Source organism: Oryzias latipes, chromosome 16 (genome assembly GCF_002234675.1).
Source record: "Oryzias latipes chromosome 16, ASM223467v1".
In the NCBI taxonomy this organism is placed as follows: domain Eukaryota; kingdom Metazoa; phylum Chordata; class Actinopteri; order Beloniformes; family Adrianichthyidae; genus Oryzias; species Oryzias latipes.
The window spans coordinates 21,394,826-21,415,402 of record NC_019874.2 but is presented as its reverse complement, the minus strand read 5'-3'; the positions used below and the strand labels follow the sequence as shown (position 1 = coordinate 21,415,402).

Below are 20,577 nucleotides of genomic sequence, written 5' to 3'. Positions count from 1 at the left end.
ACCTGGTCGGGAGCAGGTTTTATTCTCCAAACTCGAAGTTTTTGCCGGTCCCCTCCCCTTTTTAAAGACGAAGCACTATATTTCGCTTCAACCTTCATTGCCCACATTTCCGTCACGCGATCTAAGTGACAAGAATGGCTTGTCCTTTTTTGGAGGACCCAATAGACGAGGAGGCTGCATTAATTCGTAGAGAATTACATTTACGTCGTACGAGGATTTTGAGACCTCGACTCGATGTTTATTCATTTCCCCATACGTTTTTGTTTGAGCGTTACCGTTTTACGTTGCAGTCAATTACATATATACAATGAAAACAACATTAGATATGTATTGCTATGTAGATGTTTCATATGTCAAATATTGTCAACAAAGCCTACACCCATGACATGCTCACATTTGACCTGATTGAATTATGTTTTTATACTTCATTTTTAGCTGCTGCCATGTTTCTTTTAATTCCTGCAGGATTGCATCTACATGAAAATGAAATCAGGGACATTGAATTAGATTAATGTAACAATTATTTTTTGGAAACACAATTTTCTAGCACTGCTTACTTTCTTAATCCCATATAAACCTATACCACTTGATCAATACAGGGGTAGTGTTGCAGCGTGTGTGTGCTGAGCGGGGTGCAATCCACGAGAGACAAGGGGAGGGGCGATTGCAGGTGCAGATGGGGGGGGGGGGGTGAGCACGGATGAGGAGGACGGAGCACTTAGTTAAATAAAGAGAAGGTGTCATTCCCAGAATAACTGTTTTGGAGTCATTCTTATTCCGCTCTGGAGGTTGAGGGTTTCCAACGGGAAGTGAACCCCGAAGGAGAATTCCCTTCAGCCCTGAAGGAAATCTCCCCTGCGCTTTTGACCACGCACGGTCGGAAAGACGAGAGAAAAGAAGGAAGTCTTTGCGCAGCGAAAGGTTCAACAGTAGACAAAAGTTCACTTTTAAAAACACAATTGCATGTATTAATATTAAAATGACCAACGTTTGCTAGAGGGGAAGGTTAACAAAAAAGTCCTCTAAACATTACCGACGTTAAATGCATTTTCCCCCAGATTGGTTCTGTACACTATGCAGCATTTCATGCATTTACACCAGGAATAACACATCAAAAGTACACCTAAATATCACCATTTTTTATTTCACACCTTACGCTATTTAAAAAGTTATTACAGTCAATATTTATAACAATGATTTAAATGCAAACTTAGGCATTAACTTGAGCAGCTATGTTTTCCACGCTAACTGTCTCTGTTTTGCAGATGCAGCGGTGTTGCTTTTCTTCTGGAATATGTGCTCATATTCACTGCAACTCTGCAGCAGCACGTCAAGTTCAGCTGGCGAAAAATACGCAGACCTCTTTGTTTTCACGGTTGCCATGGTGACTCGTGATATCTGCGCTCCATTGATAATGGCTTCTTATAGACGCGGTGCGCACGCTCACCTCCGAATCAGTCCACTCAGAGTTGATTGATCTAACGCGGATCAGCTGCTCTGAAACTGAAAACTCAGAGTTGTCAATCTCTCGATTGACCAACTCAGAGTTCAGGTTTGACCTCAGAGTTGGTTAAACCTCCTTTGTGAAACAGGCCCCAGTTTGTTTTATGCTTTGTTTTCATTTGGTATGGAATTGTTTAGGTTTTAGTTTCAACCTCTTCAGCTATTTCTGTTTTAATTGAGTTCTCTAAAATCTTATAAAGTTTGAGGTTTTCCTTTGTTCATGGTCAGGTTATCCTGTTGCTTGTTGTTTTTTTCTCATCTCAGATTTGGCTTGAATTTGCTCTGGCATGGTTAAGCTGTTCATGTGATTTTAAACATTTTTTTAATCAAATCTATGGTTTAATTTATAGGTCTTTAATTCTGAGTCATATTTAACTTTAGTATAGTCTATTTGTTTAAACATTTGTTTAATTTTTAGTCGTCTTGTTGAGATAAATCCTCATGATCTCAATGGTTTTACCAAGAGTTCATCTAATGCTGTCTCCTCTCTAAGTTCACTTCATACTGACATCTAGTGGCCAAAATCTCAACACCAGACAGAGAAAAATGAATTTATGCTGTATGTGTCATTGTTTTGGCCATCTTCTCCTTTTATCTATGGGCGATTTTTAAAAAAACATTTTTTTTAAATTTATTTATTTATTTATTTATTTTTTGCTGATTGTCCTTTTAAAAATACCTGTTTGTGCTTTGAAGCTGCAGCGTTTCTCCTTTTGGAACAACATTAGAATACGGTAAAGGCTCAACATGGAGGCGGTGTTGCCTTATGTTAGATGTTTGGAGCACAGTAAGCATGGTACCCAAAGACAGAACAAGATTACATAATATGTTGATTGAAATGTACTGTAGGCAAAAAATGGGACAATTTCCAAAAAGGACTCAAAGTCACCAGTAGCAGCAGTTTCATCCCAACATGTTTTAGAACAGTTCACATTTTTTTTAACTTGAGTTCTATTGAGCGAAAAAATAAGTAAAACAAAATAAAGAAAACTGCTTCTCTGTGATTTGGTGATATTTTAATGTGGTCCAAATAAAATAAACTAACACACAATATCCCACAACTAAGTTAGAAAATAATTTATCTGATATTTACATTCTTCAAAGTGTGACATTGAAATTAGAATCAACACCCACATTTAATTGTCAAACTGATCATTCTAGAGGAGATGCACACAAAGTAAATAAATAATGATAAATACTTTTTTTTATGAAACAAGCTATTCTACAAGTAAAAAAAAAATGTTTTTTAAAAGTTCCACAATAAAAAAAAAAGGCATTACATGTGAAAATTCTAAGGTCTATACATTTAGAAAATACTTTTAAATCCCATAAAGAAGATCAAGAACAGAAGTCCATGGAGTTTTGTTGCCTCTGATCCAGAAACTGGAATGCCTGTTCAGAGAAAAAGAAAACACACATTACTAAACTAAACTATGCTGAAACTTATCACAGGACACAATGGCACAAATAAAAATGATGGTACCTTTAACTTCCACCAATTTGGTGGCCTCGGCCGACCGTCCTGCAGCTTTATTTTCTGCTACACAGTTGAAGTTTTGGAAAGTTCCAGGAATGGAGGGAGTCCACTTGATCCTATTACCATTGACTGAAAAGAAGGTTCCGATGGGAAAGCCTCGTCTGAACTGCCACCTTACAGTACACTCGACGTTCAGGGTGCAGCTGGTGAGGCAGGTAAATTCACTCAGTTTACCAGGAAACACAGTGTCGGGACCACTTATGCTGACGTTCCACGTATTAACTGAAAAAGATTAGAAACATTTAGGAAAACACATTTTTAAATGTTTTCATCTCAAATCTCAGTGTTAGTACTCACAGCTGAGCAGAAACCCCAGACTGATGACTTGTGTCTGTAATGACGGCAGATACGTTTGGCACTGATAGAAACCGGCATCAGAGGGCAGCACTGAGTCAAAGTGAAGAGTCATGTTGTTTTGCAGGAACTTCACGTTTTCCCTCTGAGTCACTTTCTGTCCATCTTTGAACCACATCAGGTCTGCTAGACCTTTGGGGTCACCGGAGCCGGCACTGAGACAAACCAGATTCAGTGACTGGTTTAGAGTTGGAACGGTGTTGGAAGGATTGACTTGTACAGACATTTGATCTGTAAAGAAAAACATCAAACAATTTTACATATTTTTTATATGGTCCAGGTTGACTATAGCATGTCTAAATCAATGATTAAACATCTTTGTAATCATGAAAATATGAATATTTTAGAATGGGAGTAATTGGTTTTACCCCAAATGAAAAGGAAATGGTTAGTACTTTTTGAGTTTTTATTGACCTAATTGTAGTTAATTTTGTTTACAGGACAAAAAATGTATTGTAATAAGTGGAAACTACTCAGTTTAGAGCAAAATTAAAATATAATTAGAATTTGATCTTAGAACAAGTTGCCCATCTTAAATAATATTCATAAAACCTAAAACCAGCACTTATTCCAAGCTATTTGTTTTGTTTCCAAATTACAATAAATTTTAGTCTAACTTCTCAACATATATTAAACTTTAAAATAGCATCCTTATAATTGAACCCATAAATGACTGCCATTTGCGATTATTTTGTCTGAAATTTAATTTTCTATTGTCAAGAGTATGAAACAAAATTGTTTTGACTTATTTTAATAATAATTTTCAAATTTTTAGTTTCTTCTTAATAAGACAAAATATTCTCAACTGTGCTGATTTTGAGAAAAGCTAGGAAAGGTGTAGAGCAAAGAGAAGTTAAAATGACTGAAAACCTGATGAAATATCTTGAATGTCTAAAACAAGGTTTTAAGTCTTTGTAAGTATCAAATAGTTGGTAGTGTGTAGCATCACAGTGGACTATTTTACCAACACAACTTACTGTTGATTTCTAGAATGGTGGTAGTACTGCTGGAGATTCCTGTTTGTGGATTCTGAACCGTACACTGCAGCTCTACTGTATCATCCTGTCCGTCTGGTGTCCAGGCTAATGTGCTTCCATTGACAGTCCGTCCTCTGAAGGTCCAGGAATACACACAGTTTGGGAAACAAGAGGAAGAGCAGGTGAACTGTGTCCGATGACCTGCTATCACTCTGCCATACCAGGAGATCTGCACCTTCATGCCCCAGACTGATGAAACTGAGAAAACAGAGTTCCAATTCATGTATGATTAGTAAAAAATAAATGAATAAATACAGATTATCTAGATATTATTTTTTTTTAATCAACAGATGTCAGTCTATATGATAAATTGTTTTTTAAAAATAATATATTTTTTGGTATATATTTAGTAATTTTAGAAAAAAAATTCATGAAAGCTACACAGTTTTACTTTCATTCCCCGTCTTTAACAGTTTTTTTAGTCACATAAACAAAACAACACTTTAAAAGATTTTGTTTGAAAGAGAAAATAATCAAAAGACAAAAACTTGAGAAATGAACATTTTATTCCAAAACTATGCTGTTGTTTATAAAAAATATTCTCACCCATGAGAACCATCAGCAGAGCACAAAGTGGACTCCTCCAGTTCTTCATTGTTATCTCCGTTCTTGTGTCCCAGAGACCAAATGATCCTTTTAACCATTTTCTAAAACACAAGATGACTTCCTAATTTCACAGCATCAGAATTTTCCTTATGATGAAATCAGCATTGTGAAAGAAGTAAGATGAAAGTTTCCCGCTAACAGGAGGAAATGAGTCATAACAGAGGGATTTTTCATTTAGCCTGATTCAGATTTATAAACCTCATGTACTAAAAATTCCCCACGTAAATTACATTTTAGGTTAAAACAGCTGTGTTTGGAGATGAAACAGTTTGATGTGTGTAAGAACCACAAGGTGACAGTGTTTCACCAAATTGTAAATATCCGGGTCTCTCCTCCACTCATAAAACCAGGGAGATAAGGCCGGTTAACCATAATACACGTAACCAGCTTTTACTGCTTCTCCATGCCAACAAAAACGGAAACTAATGCTAATAAAAAGGATAAAAAAAATAAGAATCAAACCTCATAATCATTTTTTGTCTTTTTTTTCAAAATTTCTACAGAACTTTCTCTTTGTTTTTTACAGTTTTAATCATTTTTTTTAAATGAAAGTCAGAAGACAGACTTTGACCTGCATTTAACCTGACCCATAAAAGCCTGTTTGGCAACTTTTACTGCAGTAACGACGACTTTTTATGACACGACCGTCTACATCAAAATTGGATTTTCGACTTGTTGTGCACATTATCTATAAGCCAAGAACAATGAAAAGGCACTAGTATAGATATGTTTTTAGCACATTTCTTTTACTCTGTTTGTTGTTGTTGTACAACGTAACAATTTACCAAGATTGTGCTGAAATATGGTTATCGTGAAATTAAACTAGCAATAAAAGTTCTGAGTGACTCAGGTGATTGATTCATGGTCATTCTTGTAAAGTCATTTTAATTTACCTTATTTCTTCTTCCTTCTTCCTGAATCTTTTTATTATTCTATAATCGTCTGCTGACTTTTCTTTTTTGTACTATCTTGATGAAAGCTGGGAATGAAATAACAAAAGTAATTCATTTCAAAGTGAATTCTTCTCAGCAGCTCTTGCATAACAACAGACTTGCAGCACGAAGCTTGACTGTGAGACTTCACAGTCTTCAGATCAAAATGTCACAAGCTAAATGTATTTTCTGCTTTTGATTAATTCCCGTTTACGTGTCATAGCCCAAAACACAATCATTAATTTTTGTATATACATGTATAGTTTTAGTTTTAGTCTTTTGAGACACAAAGGTTCAGGATCCCTATTCTGTTTCCCCTTTGTCAAATAGACGGGCAATGTTTAGACTACTCATTTTTATAGCCTGCTCTTTTATCGTGCTTCCTGTGAAAGCATACATTCTGTCCACAATGCTTACTTTGTGCATGAAGGTTTAGTGCTCTGATGAAACTGAAGTCAAAAAGAACAAATAAAGATAACAGTGAAAACAAGAGACATGAGCCCTAGCCTCATGTTCTGAGTCTTTAAATGCAGTCTGTTTAATATGAATAGACCTAAGATTTTCACAAATATTAGCAGATAATCACTTTACATCTGCCTTACAGACTTAGATTTGGGATTTATCCATTGTTTGAATGCATCCATTTAACACTTCAGAGTAATTTGTTCTACTTTTCAGGGATGATTATGAAAGTAACCTGATAGTAATGAAGCAGTTGATGACGCAACAAAGAAACAACCCTCTATGAGCTCAGGCTGGCAGTAGTTCTCACTTTGTGTTATCTTTTTATTCTTTTTGACTTCAGTTTAATCAGCACTAAACCTTCATGTACAGGGCTCTTTTCTGTTTTGTAATCAGGTCATAAAATGATGGTTACAGTAAAGGAAAGGAAATTTGCATTTTTGACGTGACCTTTTGAGTTTACAGCCTTGTTTAATACAAATGGACCCAGATATCTATTCTTGTGTATCTGTAGCCAGATCCACAATAAATATGGTGAAGCAGTAGACTTCTGATAGGAGGGAGCAGTTCCTGCTCCACCTGCTCATAAGTGTGGGCAATACATGAAACCTAACATTGCTCCAGTTGGCCTGGCTAACAGCTTATGATAGTTCTGACATCATGGGTGTTTGATAAAATCAACTTTGCAGCTACCATTCTCCTAACAGGCCTCGATTGTTTGAGTCTCTGGCTCTCCCATTATATTTCATCCTGCCTTCATTTAATCAAACATAAACTCTGTTGTCTATTTTCTGGATCTGTAACTAAATGTAAAAAATTTTACAACTCATTTGTCACCATTAAACACTGTTGGATTCTTGTTTTAAAAATAGTTCAGGTGTAATACAGTTGTCAAGTGACACATTATTCAGTAAATCTGAGACGGTGAGTCTGTAAGGTAAGACTTTCCATTTGAATAACAGCAACAAGTAATCTACAATGTATTATCGGTTGCAGTTAACTCAAACAGCTGCATGCATGACATAAACAAGCTAGAATCTGAATCAAAACTGTACAGCTGGATATTTTTCGATCTTGCTCGCAATTTTCGTTGCACTGGTAATGTTAAGTAGGGGGTGTTGGGGGCTGTGAGCCAGCGAGAGAGTGTAAACAGAGGGATGATGGGAAATGAGGGCAGGCTTACGTCATTCCCACAGTGTGCCCAACTTGGAGGCAAATTTCTGATGAACTACTGCCGTTCTGCAGAAACTATGACTCAGAAAACAACACAGATTTTTCTCAATTTTGCCCCCCCCCCCCAAAAAAAATAAATAATATATATTATATATATATATATATATATAATATATATTATAATATATATTATATATATATATATATATATATATATATATATATATATATATATATATATATATATATATATATATATATATATATATATATATATATATATATATATATATATATATATATATATATATATTTATATATTTATTTATTTATTTATTTTTAAAAGACCATTGGGAGTGCTTTTACAATAGATCAAAAGGTGATTGGAGTGAGACTTTTTCTAAATGTCGTGAGTTTATAGGAATTATAAGAGTCTAATAAATAGATCTTAATGGTAATCTTTTTTTTTTTTTTTGGTAAAGGTAATATTATATTTTTGCATTATGTTGAATTGCATCTGAAACCATGTGTCTTAAAATGTTTACAAAGATCTTATTGCAATGTTATCAGGATGTGGGAAAACAAGAGTTTAACATGAGAGGCTTCTGTCAAGCTGTGAATAACTTCTGATTTTGAAGCCTTGTAAAAGGTTCCTTTCACTGCTGTGACAAAAACCTCGCTTCAAAATGAAATAGCGTCCTTTTTAAAAAAATCTTATAATAGCAACATGCCGTTATTTATAATTTCTCTAAATGTTCTTCCTTCTGTTCATACTAATGAGAGCTGGCATGGCTCCCAGCAGTCATCGGCTCAGAGGCGGGAAGCCATATCCAACATTTACTGTAAATTTAAAGCCAGTTTCCTTATACGTGTTAAATCCATCAAAGAGATTTATTGTTCTGTTGATAATTTTTAAACAGCCATTGGACTTTTAACCCATTAAACACATTTAACATTCAGTTTATTGGTATAAATAAAGTGAAAGTATTCAAAAATATGTTATTAATGTTTATTAACACACAAATGAGTTGCTCATTTATTTACATTCTAGAATTTTTAAAGTAAATCTTTAGACATTTTAAGATTATTACATTATATTAAATAAACAAACAAGCCAAAAACAGCATCATGTGGTCTCCAGGGTTATCCAGGTTGAAACGCATCACTTGTTTGTAAATTATTACAAGGTTTTTTAGCCGAACGTCATTTCTGTCCTAAATCTAAAACAAAATTTATTTTTTGCTGATGAACTCAAATCAAAATAAAACAGGTGGCAGCTGGAGTCAAAGAATACAGTGGAACAATGAGAAGCATTCTGTTCAAGCAAACAAATAAATCATAAAGAAAAAAATAAGATCATAAATGTTCTGCTTTGCATTGTATCAGCTCACAGAGCAAGCACAGAGCGACATTCTTCTGTTGGAAACCAGTGATGGTAATAACTGTCAAATATGGCTGATCATTAACCATTAAGTGCTACAACACTTACAAAATATGGAGTTAAACTTTCCACATGAAGAAACTGAGAAGTCAGCGTTTGTTGCTCCAGCGCTAACCTCCACCCAGCTGACATGCTCTGGTGGTCCTAATCTGAGCCTCAGTCTGGGCTCCACCAGCTTCAGGCTAAGAAACTTGTCTGTTCACTCGATTCATGTGAGCGTCATAGTTGGGGGGGTGGGCTCCTGCGGGTTGGTTATTCACTCTGATCTGAGCGTAGTTTGACGTCACATTCTCTTCATCCATCTGCATTGAAACGTTGTTCTTGTTCTTGTTCTTGGAAAACTTGATGTCTGCATAGTTCACGTCCTAGAAAAAGAAAACAAGAAAAGAAAACATCACTTATGCATTTTTTTTATTTAAGAATCAACATTTTACCAAGAAGATTATTTGATTGTGTCTGTGGACAGGCCCCAACCTGTTAACTAACATCTACACCTGACAGTAATAATGATAAACCTTCAGCAGGTTTGTCATTCTACCCCCTTCTACTTCTTATTTACCCTTTGACCTCCTTGACCCCCTTTTTTTTCTCACTTTTCTTTTGTACTCTTATCTCCTTTCTCTAACTTTCCAATCTCTCCTGTCTTTTCTTCTGTCCAGTCAAATGAGAAATGTATACAAACATAATAAACATGAACAAAGTTTAGCCTCAAGAACAAAAGGAGTTTATACGCATATTGGAGACCTTTTCCAATGTTTATTAGTGTCATTGTTAAAGGATCATCTTCCGTGAAAGGTGTTTTCACAGAAGACTTTACAAAAGGCAGCAATTGAAATAAATATATTTGTACTACCTGCAAATTAAGTTAGTATCATATATCATTTAACCCTATTTAAAAAAAAAGTCTAATCCCCTGCACACCTATATTTAATACCAGCTATGAAAAAAATCCCTTATGTTTTGGCATTTGTTTACATGTTAAATTAAGGTAATTCTGGCACCAAAGTGGTTTGATACATCTCTGACATGTACATCTCTGACATGTTAGTGCCATATGAACCATCTCGTACTCTGAGGACCTCAGGGGCTGGCCTCCTCTTGATACCCATAGTCAGAACTAAACAAGGGGAATCAGCGTTTCAATATTCTGCAGCTAAAATCTGGAACAGCCTCCCTGAAGGCGTAAGACAGGCCTCTTCTGTGTTCATGTTCAAATCTAGACTTAAAACATTTCTGTTTAGCCGTGTATATGACTGAAAGGTCCTGTCTGCACTTTTCTTTCCTTCCTTTCTTTTTAAATCTTTTTTTTTTTTTTTTTTCTTTTCTTTTAAAGTAAATTTTATGTTGATTATTTCTATGATGTATTGTGATTTTAATGCATTTTTCTGTTTTGTGAAGCACCTTGAATTACTTTGTGTACGAATTGTGCTATACAAATAAACTTGCCTTGCCTTGCCTTGATGCATATTAGCATTAATAAGTATTAAGGGGTTAAAATGCCTGTTTCATTTTGATTGAACAACTTATTTAATTTGAGCTGCATATATAAAATACTCACTGTTACAAATGTTATTGTTATTCACCTATGTGAATGTAAAAGCAATGTTGATATTTACCTCACTGGCATAAGATGTGTTGTCCCGTCCATCATGACCTTTAAAATGAAAATGTTTATCAATGAAATTGATCTCAGGTACATTACATCTGCAACCCTTCAAATGAGCACCTACCTCTCCTGTTGCCATTGTTTCCATTGGAGGGTCTTTTTGCAGATTTACTGTGAAGTAAAAAAAAAAACGTGATTACATTAAAAAACTGAAGGGGAAGGTCATCGATTCTTAGTCCTATGATGAGGAGGTTGAAACCCAATGAGGAAAACTGTCTCCAGCCCTCTATGGCTTAATGTTAGCTCAAAAATCATATGCATTTCACAATGTTGAGGTTTACAATTTGTTAAAAATAAAGTGTAAAGACTGAAAAAATAACTAAAAAAAATTAGAGTGAAGATTAGAATTTGAGCATTTGAATAGATATAAATCGCAATATCTTTTTTCCAAGAACAAAAGTTTTTGCTTTTTTATTTTAGAGTGTGGAAAACTGCTTCAAAAAAAAACTTGGAACTTTAATTATCAGCTCAGTTAATTTGTCATCTTTAACTCTCTTTCATGTGGACACCCCTGAGGTTTCTTCGTTTTTTTCCGGAATCTGTTTTTTTAGGAGTTTTTCCTTACCGTGAAGGGGGGTCTAAGGGCAGGGATGCCCAGTTTAGTTTAGTCTGTTTTGTTAAAATTTTGGTATTATCCTATTGAATTCTATGCATTTATGATCCTTTTGATTGGATGTTTACTTTACAATTACCAGTACGTACCCCATTGAGACGACTGTTGTTGTGAATTTGGGCTAAATGGTATCAATAAAACTAATTATTATTGCTTTTAATAATCCAAATTAATTGGAAACAAATCTAAGTCTAGAAAAATGATAGAATTAGAAAAGTCAAGATTTTGGCCTAAATGAAATAGTGTTCGAGAAGTTTACATCAGCATTTCTTTTGAAATTTCCGGAAAATTCTATTTAAGTGATTATATGTTCTTACAAAGAAAATTGGAACTAGTCAACAGTATAATGACATGGACGACCAATAAAGTGATCCAGAAAATCCCAGACACAGAGGCTGAGCAGTATTTGCTGCTGACTAACATTATTCTGGTCAAATAACAAATATTATGTGTTACATGTCATTGTTGGAAAATTGAAAAAAGTCTATGAATATGTTATGCTGACATGATTAAGCCCTTAAACACTTACCTTCTATAAACGTAGAATCCTCCACCAGCCGCCGCAGCAACAACGACTAGACATCCGATTACAATCCCAACAATACAGCCAGTGGAACAGCCTGATGTGGGATCTCCACCTTTGACAAGTTAGTGTGGAGTTATTTCATGAAGCAGCATGTTCCCCCAATAACAATGACTATAGCATACATTATGAATGCAACAAAACGTCACACATAAAACTCAGCTGTTGGTAAATCTTTAAAAAACTTTAAGTCTTGCTTAGAGTTAGATAAGGAAAGTCTGCCACTTATACCTAACTAGTTTATTTAAATTAAACACAGCGGGTTTGCTGTAAAATGCTTTTTTTGCTATTAAAAAATATGAATGATTATGGCAGAAATCCTCACACTGTCGGTCAATGTCCAATTTAAAGAAGCCATTTAAATTTCCATTCAAGGAAATTAGAACTTGCTTAATTGAGTGGTCTTCCAAATAAAAACTGAGAGCCCAATGCATTTAGGCAGTTCCAACAAGATCAAATGTTATCACCTAAGGAAAACACACTCATGTTCATTTTAACAGCTATGCCAGACTGAAGAAGTACAGTAGCTTTAAAAAAACATTTCCTTTAAACTAACCATATTTGGTTTGAAGACTACGGAATTCTTATGAGTATTTGATTTAATCTTGCACAAAAAACTGTAAATATAATGTTTAAATTTAGGAAAAAATATGTTTCATTATTTCAACCCCCACAATGAGATTTAAAACATACTAAAACCATTTAAAAATGACCAAGGAAACTTGCTACAATTCAAAGAAAAAAATCAAGTAGTATTTAGATTTGTTGTTGTTTTTACCCCGACCGTCTATCTGATAAATCTCCATAATATGAGGGAATTGTACATTAGCTATAGTTTGAGGAACAATAGACCATATTTTATTCATAATCTTGTGAGACATCACGGGCATGCATTTTTAGTACACATTTTTGTGTACATTTGCTTGAAATCTGACACTCATAGATGAAACTATGTTATAAAACGCGACTTGTGGTAACAATGTTAAAAAATTATTAAGTGTGACTCCTGCTTTCTTTCCCCAGGCCAGATGCTTTCACGTTTCTCTGGTCAAACTTTAACAGAGTTTGCTTCCCCACTATCTCAGGTCAGATTCCTGAACTCCAAGTATAGATTACAAAGAAAAAAAGTTTTATCTTTTATTAGTAATCTACTACATCCTTATTTTGGGGGCTTTTCAAATGCATCGTACAACACCGCTTTAGGCTTTGACGAACATTCTAGTGCTGGGCTCTGTATAGAGCATAAAATGCTTGCAAAGTTATAGGTGTCAATGGAGAGAAAATAGACTCATTAAATTTGTGTGTGTGTATAATACTTGAATGAATTTGGCTACAAATATTAGTGACAAAGGTTATTATAAAAAAATTCTAACCTCACAACAAGCTTCAGTGTACTATTGGCTTGCACATGTTCACATGCAAATCAAGTGATAAACAGCTTGATGCTATGCAACAACAGCAGTACACAGTAGTTGTTGCAATAAGTAACTGGTTCAGATATTTATATGGTTCTGCTCTTTTTTAAACTAATTGCACTAAATCTATCATCTAACAATAAGCACATGTTTACAAACTACAGTGCATTCACTCTAGTCTGTAGATAAGATGCAGGTCCAAATTGTTTCTCTGCAACTATTTGACAACACTTTACTTCACAAACAAATGCATCAATTAGTTGCATGGGATCAGTGTAGACTGCAATTAGTACGTGGATTCAAAAAATTCAGTTTTCCTCTGGAGTTACATTTTTAACTAGCAGACTGGTTTTAAGTGAAAAACAAGTGACAGACGCTGAAGGACGCCCATAAATAATTAAATAAATTTTGTAATGCCAGCATTTTAAATTGTTACAAATATTGGAAAATCAAATATCGTGATATAATTATATCCCCTAATAGATATTTTTCCTACAACCTTAGCTATCATTTGGTTGAACAGGCAGTTAAAGGGTGGTAAGCCAGAATGGACAGAGAACCTATACTTTTTATATGACATCAGTAGGGGAGGAAGTTAATGTATTTATTGTATGGATGATAAACATCTGTATATAAATTCTGACTGAGATCGCATAAAAGAATGATCAAAACTAAACTACTGTAGCAGCCCCCCATGTTTTCCATAAAATAATTAGCAAACAAACTCTCCTAAAGCACAGATTTCATGTCTCAAATGTGTGAAGTCATTAATCTATTTACCTGTTTGAACACGTAGTTCATGTTCAGCTGTTGCTTGTTTCTTAGTGACAGTATTCAGAGCTTCACATGTGTATGTTCCACTGTCAGAACGTTGAGCCTTTTCTTTTAGGAACTCAGCAGAACTTCCAATGATCTCTGATCCATTCAGTCTCCAGGTGAATGTAGCAGATGGAGTGGACTCAGCAGAACAGATCAACTTGATTTGATCATTTTCATTGATCTTATCTTTACCTTCAATCTGAACATTTTGTGGTCCATCTGAAAAAACACATTCTTGAGTGAAATTGTCAGAAGAAACATCAAACCAAAAAAAATGTAGTAATGTGTCATTTGTAGCTTAGTGTCATGTTAACTTTTCACTTACAGTTAACAATAAAGGTGAACTTAGCTTCAGAACTGCTGAAAGGGTTGCTGACAAGACAGACATATTCTCCACTGTTGTCCTTGTTCACAGCTCTGAAAGTTAAGATTTTGTTGTCTTCAGAAAGTGTCACGTTTTCAGACAAGCTCAGGTCTGAAGCGTCCTTCTTCCATTTTCTGCTCGGTGAAGATCCAGAGGCCTCACAGGTTAAGGTGACAGAGCTCCCCTCAATGATCTGCTCTGTTGATACTTTGATGGAAACTCCAGATATTTTTTCTGGGGATCAAAATTACAATCATTTTAAAATGATAATTAGCTTTAAATTAAATTATATACGTTTTTTTTGTAAACAGGGAAAAAAACATGAGTAACTTCAGTCTGCAAACAAGACAACCGCACACAAAAAATAAGTGAAATATTGACTTATTTGTTGTGAACATAAAACTGATTTAATGGGATAGTTTGTGGTATATCCCAACATATATTTTGTTTCATTTCGTTGTGTTATTCAGTTTACAAGTTATCCATTTAATAAGCATGAATGACAGGAAACCAAACAATGCAGACAAAAGTTTCACTCTTATTGAACAGTTCTATGCATTTATTCTAGTATTGCACCATCAATAATGTCTTCAGTGTTTAACATTGTTATAAAATGTTTAATTAACCAGCTGTTTAAAAATTGTTTGCCTTTTCAGGAACATTGAAAAATGTAAGGTATCATTTTGCAGAGTGCAGTCAAAGTTTCACCTGTCACGTAGAAATGTTTGATTGTTTTACCTCTGAGTTGTCCTTCTTCATTTTACTTTTACATCTACAGTTTTTTAACCCTTCAAAATAATTTTTAGTCTTACTAAAGCAAAAAAAAAATATATATAAAGAAATAAAGTCTGGAAAATTTTAGTTTTTCACACAAACATGTAATTTCTTTCATTTATTTGTATCAACCTGTTTTACTTTGATTTTTTATTCTTAGATTTTTATGAAAATTTTTATATTTTTTGTAGACCGACTATATTCAGGCCTTAAAACTTAAAGATGTGAGCAACAATAGAAAGTAAGAATAATTTAAGATTCAACACATTACTGTCAAATTTGGCATTTATTTGTCCTTTTTTTGCTGATTTGTTTTGTTTTTGGTATGTCTTTTCTAATTTTCTTCTGTTTTGTTTTTTTGTTTGGAAGTTATGGGGTTGTTGTTGTTTTTGTTCCAGTGAACTGCATCTCAATTCTGTATTCTTTCTTTGTGTGGAATATTGTAATTTTGTCTTTAAAATGAATAAAGTTTAATTCATAAAAAAAGATTCAAAACATTAAGTTAAATATCATTCAATACTGATAATTTAAAAACTAGTTTTGGTTTTAAAAAGAAAATGCTTGGTGTTTGTGTTTTGTTTATTTAGCTGGTTGGTATCATCAAGCTTTCCTCCTCTCTTGCAAAACTAATCAATCACACTTCTTTAGATAGAAATGATCACACACTTTAGGCAATCTCATTATTCTTTTAACCTTTTCATTAGTTCTTTTTTTTTTTACTTCATTTAAATTCTAAAGACCCAATTTCAAAATAAAACCAAGCACAGTTATTCTACAAAGTAGAATGTTTTTGCAAATGGATCTAACCCTACAACCCTTCAATCCATGTGTAGAGAAACAGACAGAACACACACACTGGCAGACAGATACATCAGATCAGCACAGCAGAGTCTTGTGCACTGGAGTATTGGAACCCTAATCCACAGTTGTGTGTTAAATAAAGTTCAACATTTGTTTTTGTAAGGAAATCTCAAAACACAACGACCAAACTAAATAGTGATGGATGTTTAATTGTCCAGGAAAAGGTCCCTGGCAGGTTAAATTGTATGTTTAAAAGTTATGCTGTCCCTCACTGTCAAAAACTCTCGGTGGAACCAAATTCTTTCTATTAAAATTGCTATTAACATGTGGCAACCAACGTAATGCCCCTATGGCCTGCTTGTCATATCATAATCTGAGAATTTATGACAAAAATACTGATCAACCTCCAAAAGGAAATGTACCAAACTGAATTGATTTCTAATTAGGAAAGGTGACAAAAAAGTTTAAAAAAAAATGCTTTTTAGACAAGCAATGCTTCAGCAATTTTTGAATGTTGAAACTCTTTTGCTATAAGTAGCATAAAAAAATTAATTTGACCGATTCCATCTGTCAGTAGTCACACATACATCATCCCAGGTAAAGCAATTTTGTTGTTATTGCCTGTTTTTTTTTTTTTAAAATAAACTATTCATTATAATTGAAGCCATTTTGCTGTGTCAAAAAGTCCAGCTCTTTCAGTAAGTTCTTGCTTGTAGGATTTTGGTAAGGTTTCTTGTTTTTTGTAAATACCTTTCAAAACTAGAGAAGTCAGCTCAGTGGCCATGCAGACATTGAACAGAGCTTCAAAATGTTAAAAAGTAGAACAAATATTTGTTAATTTAGCTGTCAGTTTCAGCAAACTCAGTGACCAGTTTCAGCTGTCAGCTTTCATGCATCATCTCAAGTAAAGTATTTTTCTGTTTTTTGCGTGATAATTCTATACTTTTTTAGTGTCTTTTATGCTTCAGTAAACTAATTAAATTTTTAGTATAGACAGCACTATTGGAAATGTTAGGTTTGATTCAATGTTGCCAAATGATAGGACTGGAAAAAAATGCTAGAGCTTATTATTTTAAATGTAATTTCAATGAAAGTCCACTTTTTGCCAAATGTTCAGACAGTTTAGTATCATCATGTCATAACTAATAATCATCACTGTGAAAATATATAACAGAACTATTACAGAACAAAAACTGCTGGTTTCTGCATACATTTAGTATTATTCTTGTTGTCAAAGATCATAGGAATTTCTTTTCTAAATCCAGAAGAACTTGTTTTGAAGAGAGAAGATTGGAATCTCTCACAGTCTGGATTGTTAAATAGTAGAAAACATAAACTTTTCCACTTGATGTTGGTGTATCATTGTTCAGGACTCGGTTCTATCTTCACCTGTGATACAGATGTTAACATTTGTGGGTATATACACAATATACAGTCTTCCTTGTCTTTAAATCATTGTCTTTAAAGTATTTTTTGCTACAAAGATATTCTTACCTGACCTGTTTTAAAATATAGGACCAGTTAAAATGTTTTTTGGTCTCCACTCATTGTTTACCATTTCCTTTTCCTGATTTTTTTAATTACATGAGGAAGGTTTAAATTCTCTGAAAATGTTTCATTCAATTGAATTACAAATGCATTAAGCTGCGTTCATGTTTTTTTCTTTCAATAGTGGCTATGACTTTTGTACCTCTTCTGCATTCAAAATAAATTTAAATTGTATGTATTGCAGTGTGCTTTTAGAAGACACAAGTTGACAAAAGATAATTGTCTAAACTTACCTAGAACAGAGATTGAAAAAGATGGAGACATTTCATTTGTCAGAGTTTTGCTGTTGAAGGCCTGACAGCTGTAATCTCCTCTCTGACTGAACTGTATGTTCCTCAGTGTGAGCTCTGGTCCAGAATCAGGAAGCTTAGTCCCATTTAGAAACCATGAAAACTGGGCAGAAGGTTTAGAATCAGCTGAGCAGCTCAGAATGACCTCTGACCCTTCCTCATAGAACTCTTGTGATGGAGACACTGAGATTTTTATATTTTCTGGACCATCTGAGTACAAAGAAAAGCAGATAAAAATAATTTAGTTATTAAACAGACCTGTAAATTCTATAGTTGTTAACTTTAAGCCTTTTTGTTATAATAATAGTTTTAGTCTCAATAGTTTCTGAATAAAATTTGTATATTTTCTAATATTTTGGTTAAATGACAAACTGAAGATGAAGATGAAGAACTCACAGCTGACTAAGATGTTGACTGGATCACTGATGCCTTCACTGACAGGATTAAACACACGGCATTTGTATGATTGTTCATCATAGCGAGTCACACTGACTACAGTCAGAGTGGAGCCTCCATCAGTGATCTGAACTCTGTCACTGGCTGTAACCTCAGAGCTGCTGTTCATCCAGATGAAGGACAGCGAGGACCCAGAGGAGGAGCAGGTCAGACTGAAAGAGCTGAACTCAACCAAGTCTGCACTTTGAGGAGTTACTGTTACAGAGGAGACCGGAACTGTGGCAGAAAATAAAAATTGATCCATGGGAGCCATCATCAAGAAAACAGTAAAAAAAGAAATATTAAATAGAAAAAAATGATAGAGTTTGTTGAAGTTAAGGTTTTGTTCATGTGATTGAATCAAATGAAGATTTTTGGTATTAAATAACTAAATATTCTCCCAAAATTCTCAAGATAGAATCAAATAAATAGCAAAACTAATGTAAAATGCAGATCAACACATTAACACATTATCTAATATCCATTTTTTCTGAGCTTTCAACATGATTTAAAATAATATAAAGCAAACATTCATAAAAACACAACAGTGTTTGAAAAATTTCTTCAACTTTTAAACATCTATTGATACTTCATACATGTGCATAGACATTTAGATAAAAAGCAGGATGTAAAATATACATTACCATATATGTCCAGTGTGATTTTTCCTCCTTCCCCTGGAAAAACAGTAACACTATACTCTCCTCCATCATTCAGGGTCAGACCTCTGAGCTCCAGAGATAATGTAGATGGAAAAAAGGTGATCCTGTTCTCATAGTCTGGGGGAATAAATGTTGAGCTTGGTTGGTAGTTTATTATAAGAATTGTGGTATTGACATTCCAGTTCACAAAAGTAAATGGTCCGTCTGCTTCAGTCAGAGACGTTGTGAACATCACTGATCCTCCAATGGTTCCATTCAAAGGACCATCTGGTAAAATCCCAGCTGCTTCAGTTAAACCTAAAAATAAAGCAGTTCTTTCATTAGAGACAAGAAAGTTCTTTTTTTAGAGACAAGAAAAAAGAAAGATTTCTGGGTAATGCTAAAGAGGCAAAACTATTTTTTTAAATTAAATATTTAAATACCTTTTAAAGCCACAGCAAGGATATAATATTTTAGAATCGCCATTTATTAAATACTGGAGATCAATATAACAAACAGATTCCAGGAGTGTCCACTCATTATGATGCATGTCTGTTACATTCACCACTAGTTGTACAGTGAGGACAGCCCACTGAGTCACAGTCCCACCTACAGTGAATCAACAAGCTCACATATATAGAATTTCCAGGTAAATGACACCCTCATGTGGTAAAGACATGTAGTTGCAATAAAAAAATTAAAAAGAAAATAAAAAGGAAATAAACGAAATTTAAAAAGTATTGTGATGTGTGAATTATCTCAAAAAGACACATTTGTGTACACAAATGTCTAAATTAAGGTCAGAAATGATTAATCTGAGGGAATAGTTTAGTTGTGTGCTCCATTCGACTCCTTGTTAGCTGGATGTATTTTGGGGGCTGCCGCATATGGAACAGTGAGGGAGGCATCACAGGCCTTAATGAGAGGTAAAATTATTGCCCATGCCAGTTAAAAAGAAAAAGGGAGCAATCACATCAAGCTGCAATTGAGGTCCAGCTTAAAGAATTGGAGAGAAAACTTTCAGAAGGCTACACAGATGGAATTTTAAAGGAAATCTTCATTGGGAAGTATCAATGAAATTAGATATTTAACAAAATGTAGAATTTGCCTTATTCAGAATGAAGAGTAACTGCTATGAGAGTGGAGAAAAAGCAGGAAAGCGTTTGGCTGGACAGCTGAAACAGAAAGAGGCAAACTATATAATACCTGCTATTACAGAGGAGAAGGGGATACTACTAAAGACTGGTACTGAGGATAATAATGAAGTCTTTTTTAATTTTTACAAATAACTTTACAAGTCAGACATTGAAAATGACATTAATAAATGTAAGGATTTTTTCCCCAAGTTAAATCTCCCTAAACTCAATGAGGATCAGCAAACCTACTTAGATAGCTCTACAACAGTTGAAGATGTAAAAAAGGCTTTATCATAAAGATAAAAGTGTGCTGAGTTCCACTTTTAAAGGGCCTATACCATGCTATTCTTAAGCCTTTTATCGTCAACCATGTCCACAATTATTATAATATATTGCTCTTGGCACAAATAATGCCTTTTTTATAATATAATATTAGTTGTTTTCCTG

At 34.2% G+C, this 20,577-nt stretch overlaps 2 protein-coding genes across 3 annotated transcripts; both read right to left on the bottom strand.

Moving 5' to 3' along the window:
- Positions 1-2,500: 2,500 nt before the first annotated feature.
- Positions 2,501-5,261, bottom strand: LOC101175024 (carcinoembryonic antigen-related cell adhesion molecule 20). The gene is made up of 5 exons (XM_011485504.3): positions 4,978-5,261; positions 4,372-4,629; positions 3,338-3,625; positions 2,987-3,262; positions 2,501-2,895 (listed from the first exon to the last, which is right to left on the bottom strand). The coding sequence occupies exons 1-5, from the start codon at positions 5,024-5,026 to the stop codon at positions 2,810-2,812; spliced, it is 957 nt and encodes a 318-aa protein (XP_011483806.1). The 5' UTR covers positions 5,027-5,261; the 3' UTR covers positions 2,501-2,809.
- A 3,289-nt stretch (positions 5,262-8,550) lies between these two features.
- On the bottom strand, positions 8,551-19,535 carry LOC105355967 (carcinoembryonic antigen-related cell adhesion molecule 1-like). 2 transcript variants are annotated; one of them, XM_011485499.3, is made up of 10 exons: positions 19,438-19,535; positions 18,998-19,312; positions 18,315-18,590; positions 17,862-18,128; positions 14,467-14,739; positions 14,103-14,360; positions 11,854-11,962; positions 10,776-10,822; positions 10,662-10,699; positions 8,551-9,410 (listed from the first exon to the last, which is right to left on the bottom strand). In XM_011485499.3, the coding sequence occupies exons 1-10, from the start codon at positions 19,478-19,480 to the stop codon at positions 9,228-9,230; spliced, it is 1,809 nt and encodes a 602-aa protein (XP_011483801.1). In that variant the 5' UTR covers positions 19,481-19,535; the 3' UTR covers positions 8,551-9,227. The 2 variants fall into 2 exon arrangements, with proteins under 2 accessions (XP_011483801.1, XP_023820486.1); XM_023964718.1 differs by lacking the exons at positions 17,862-18,128; positions 18,315-18,590.
- Between the last annotated feature and the right edge of the window lie 1,042 nt (positions 19,536-20,577).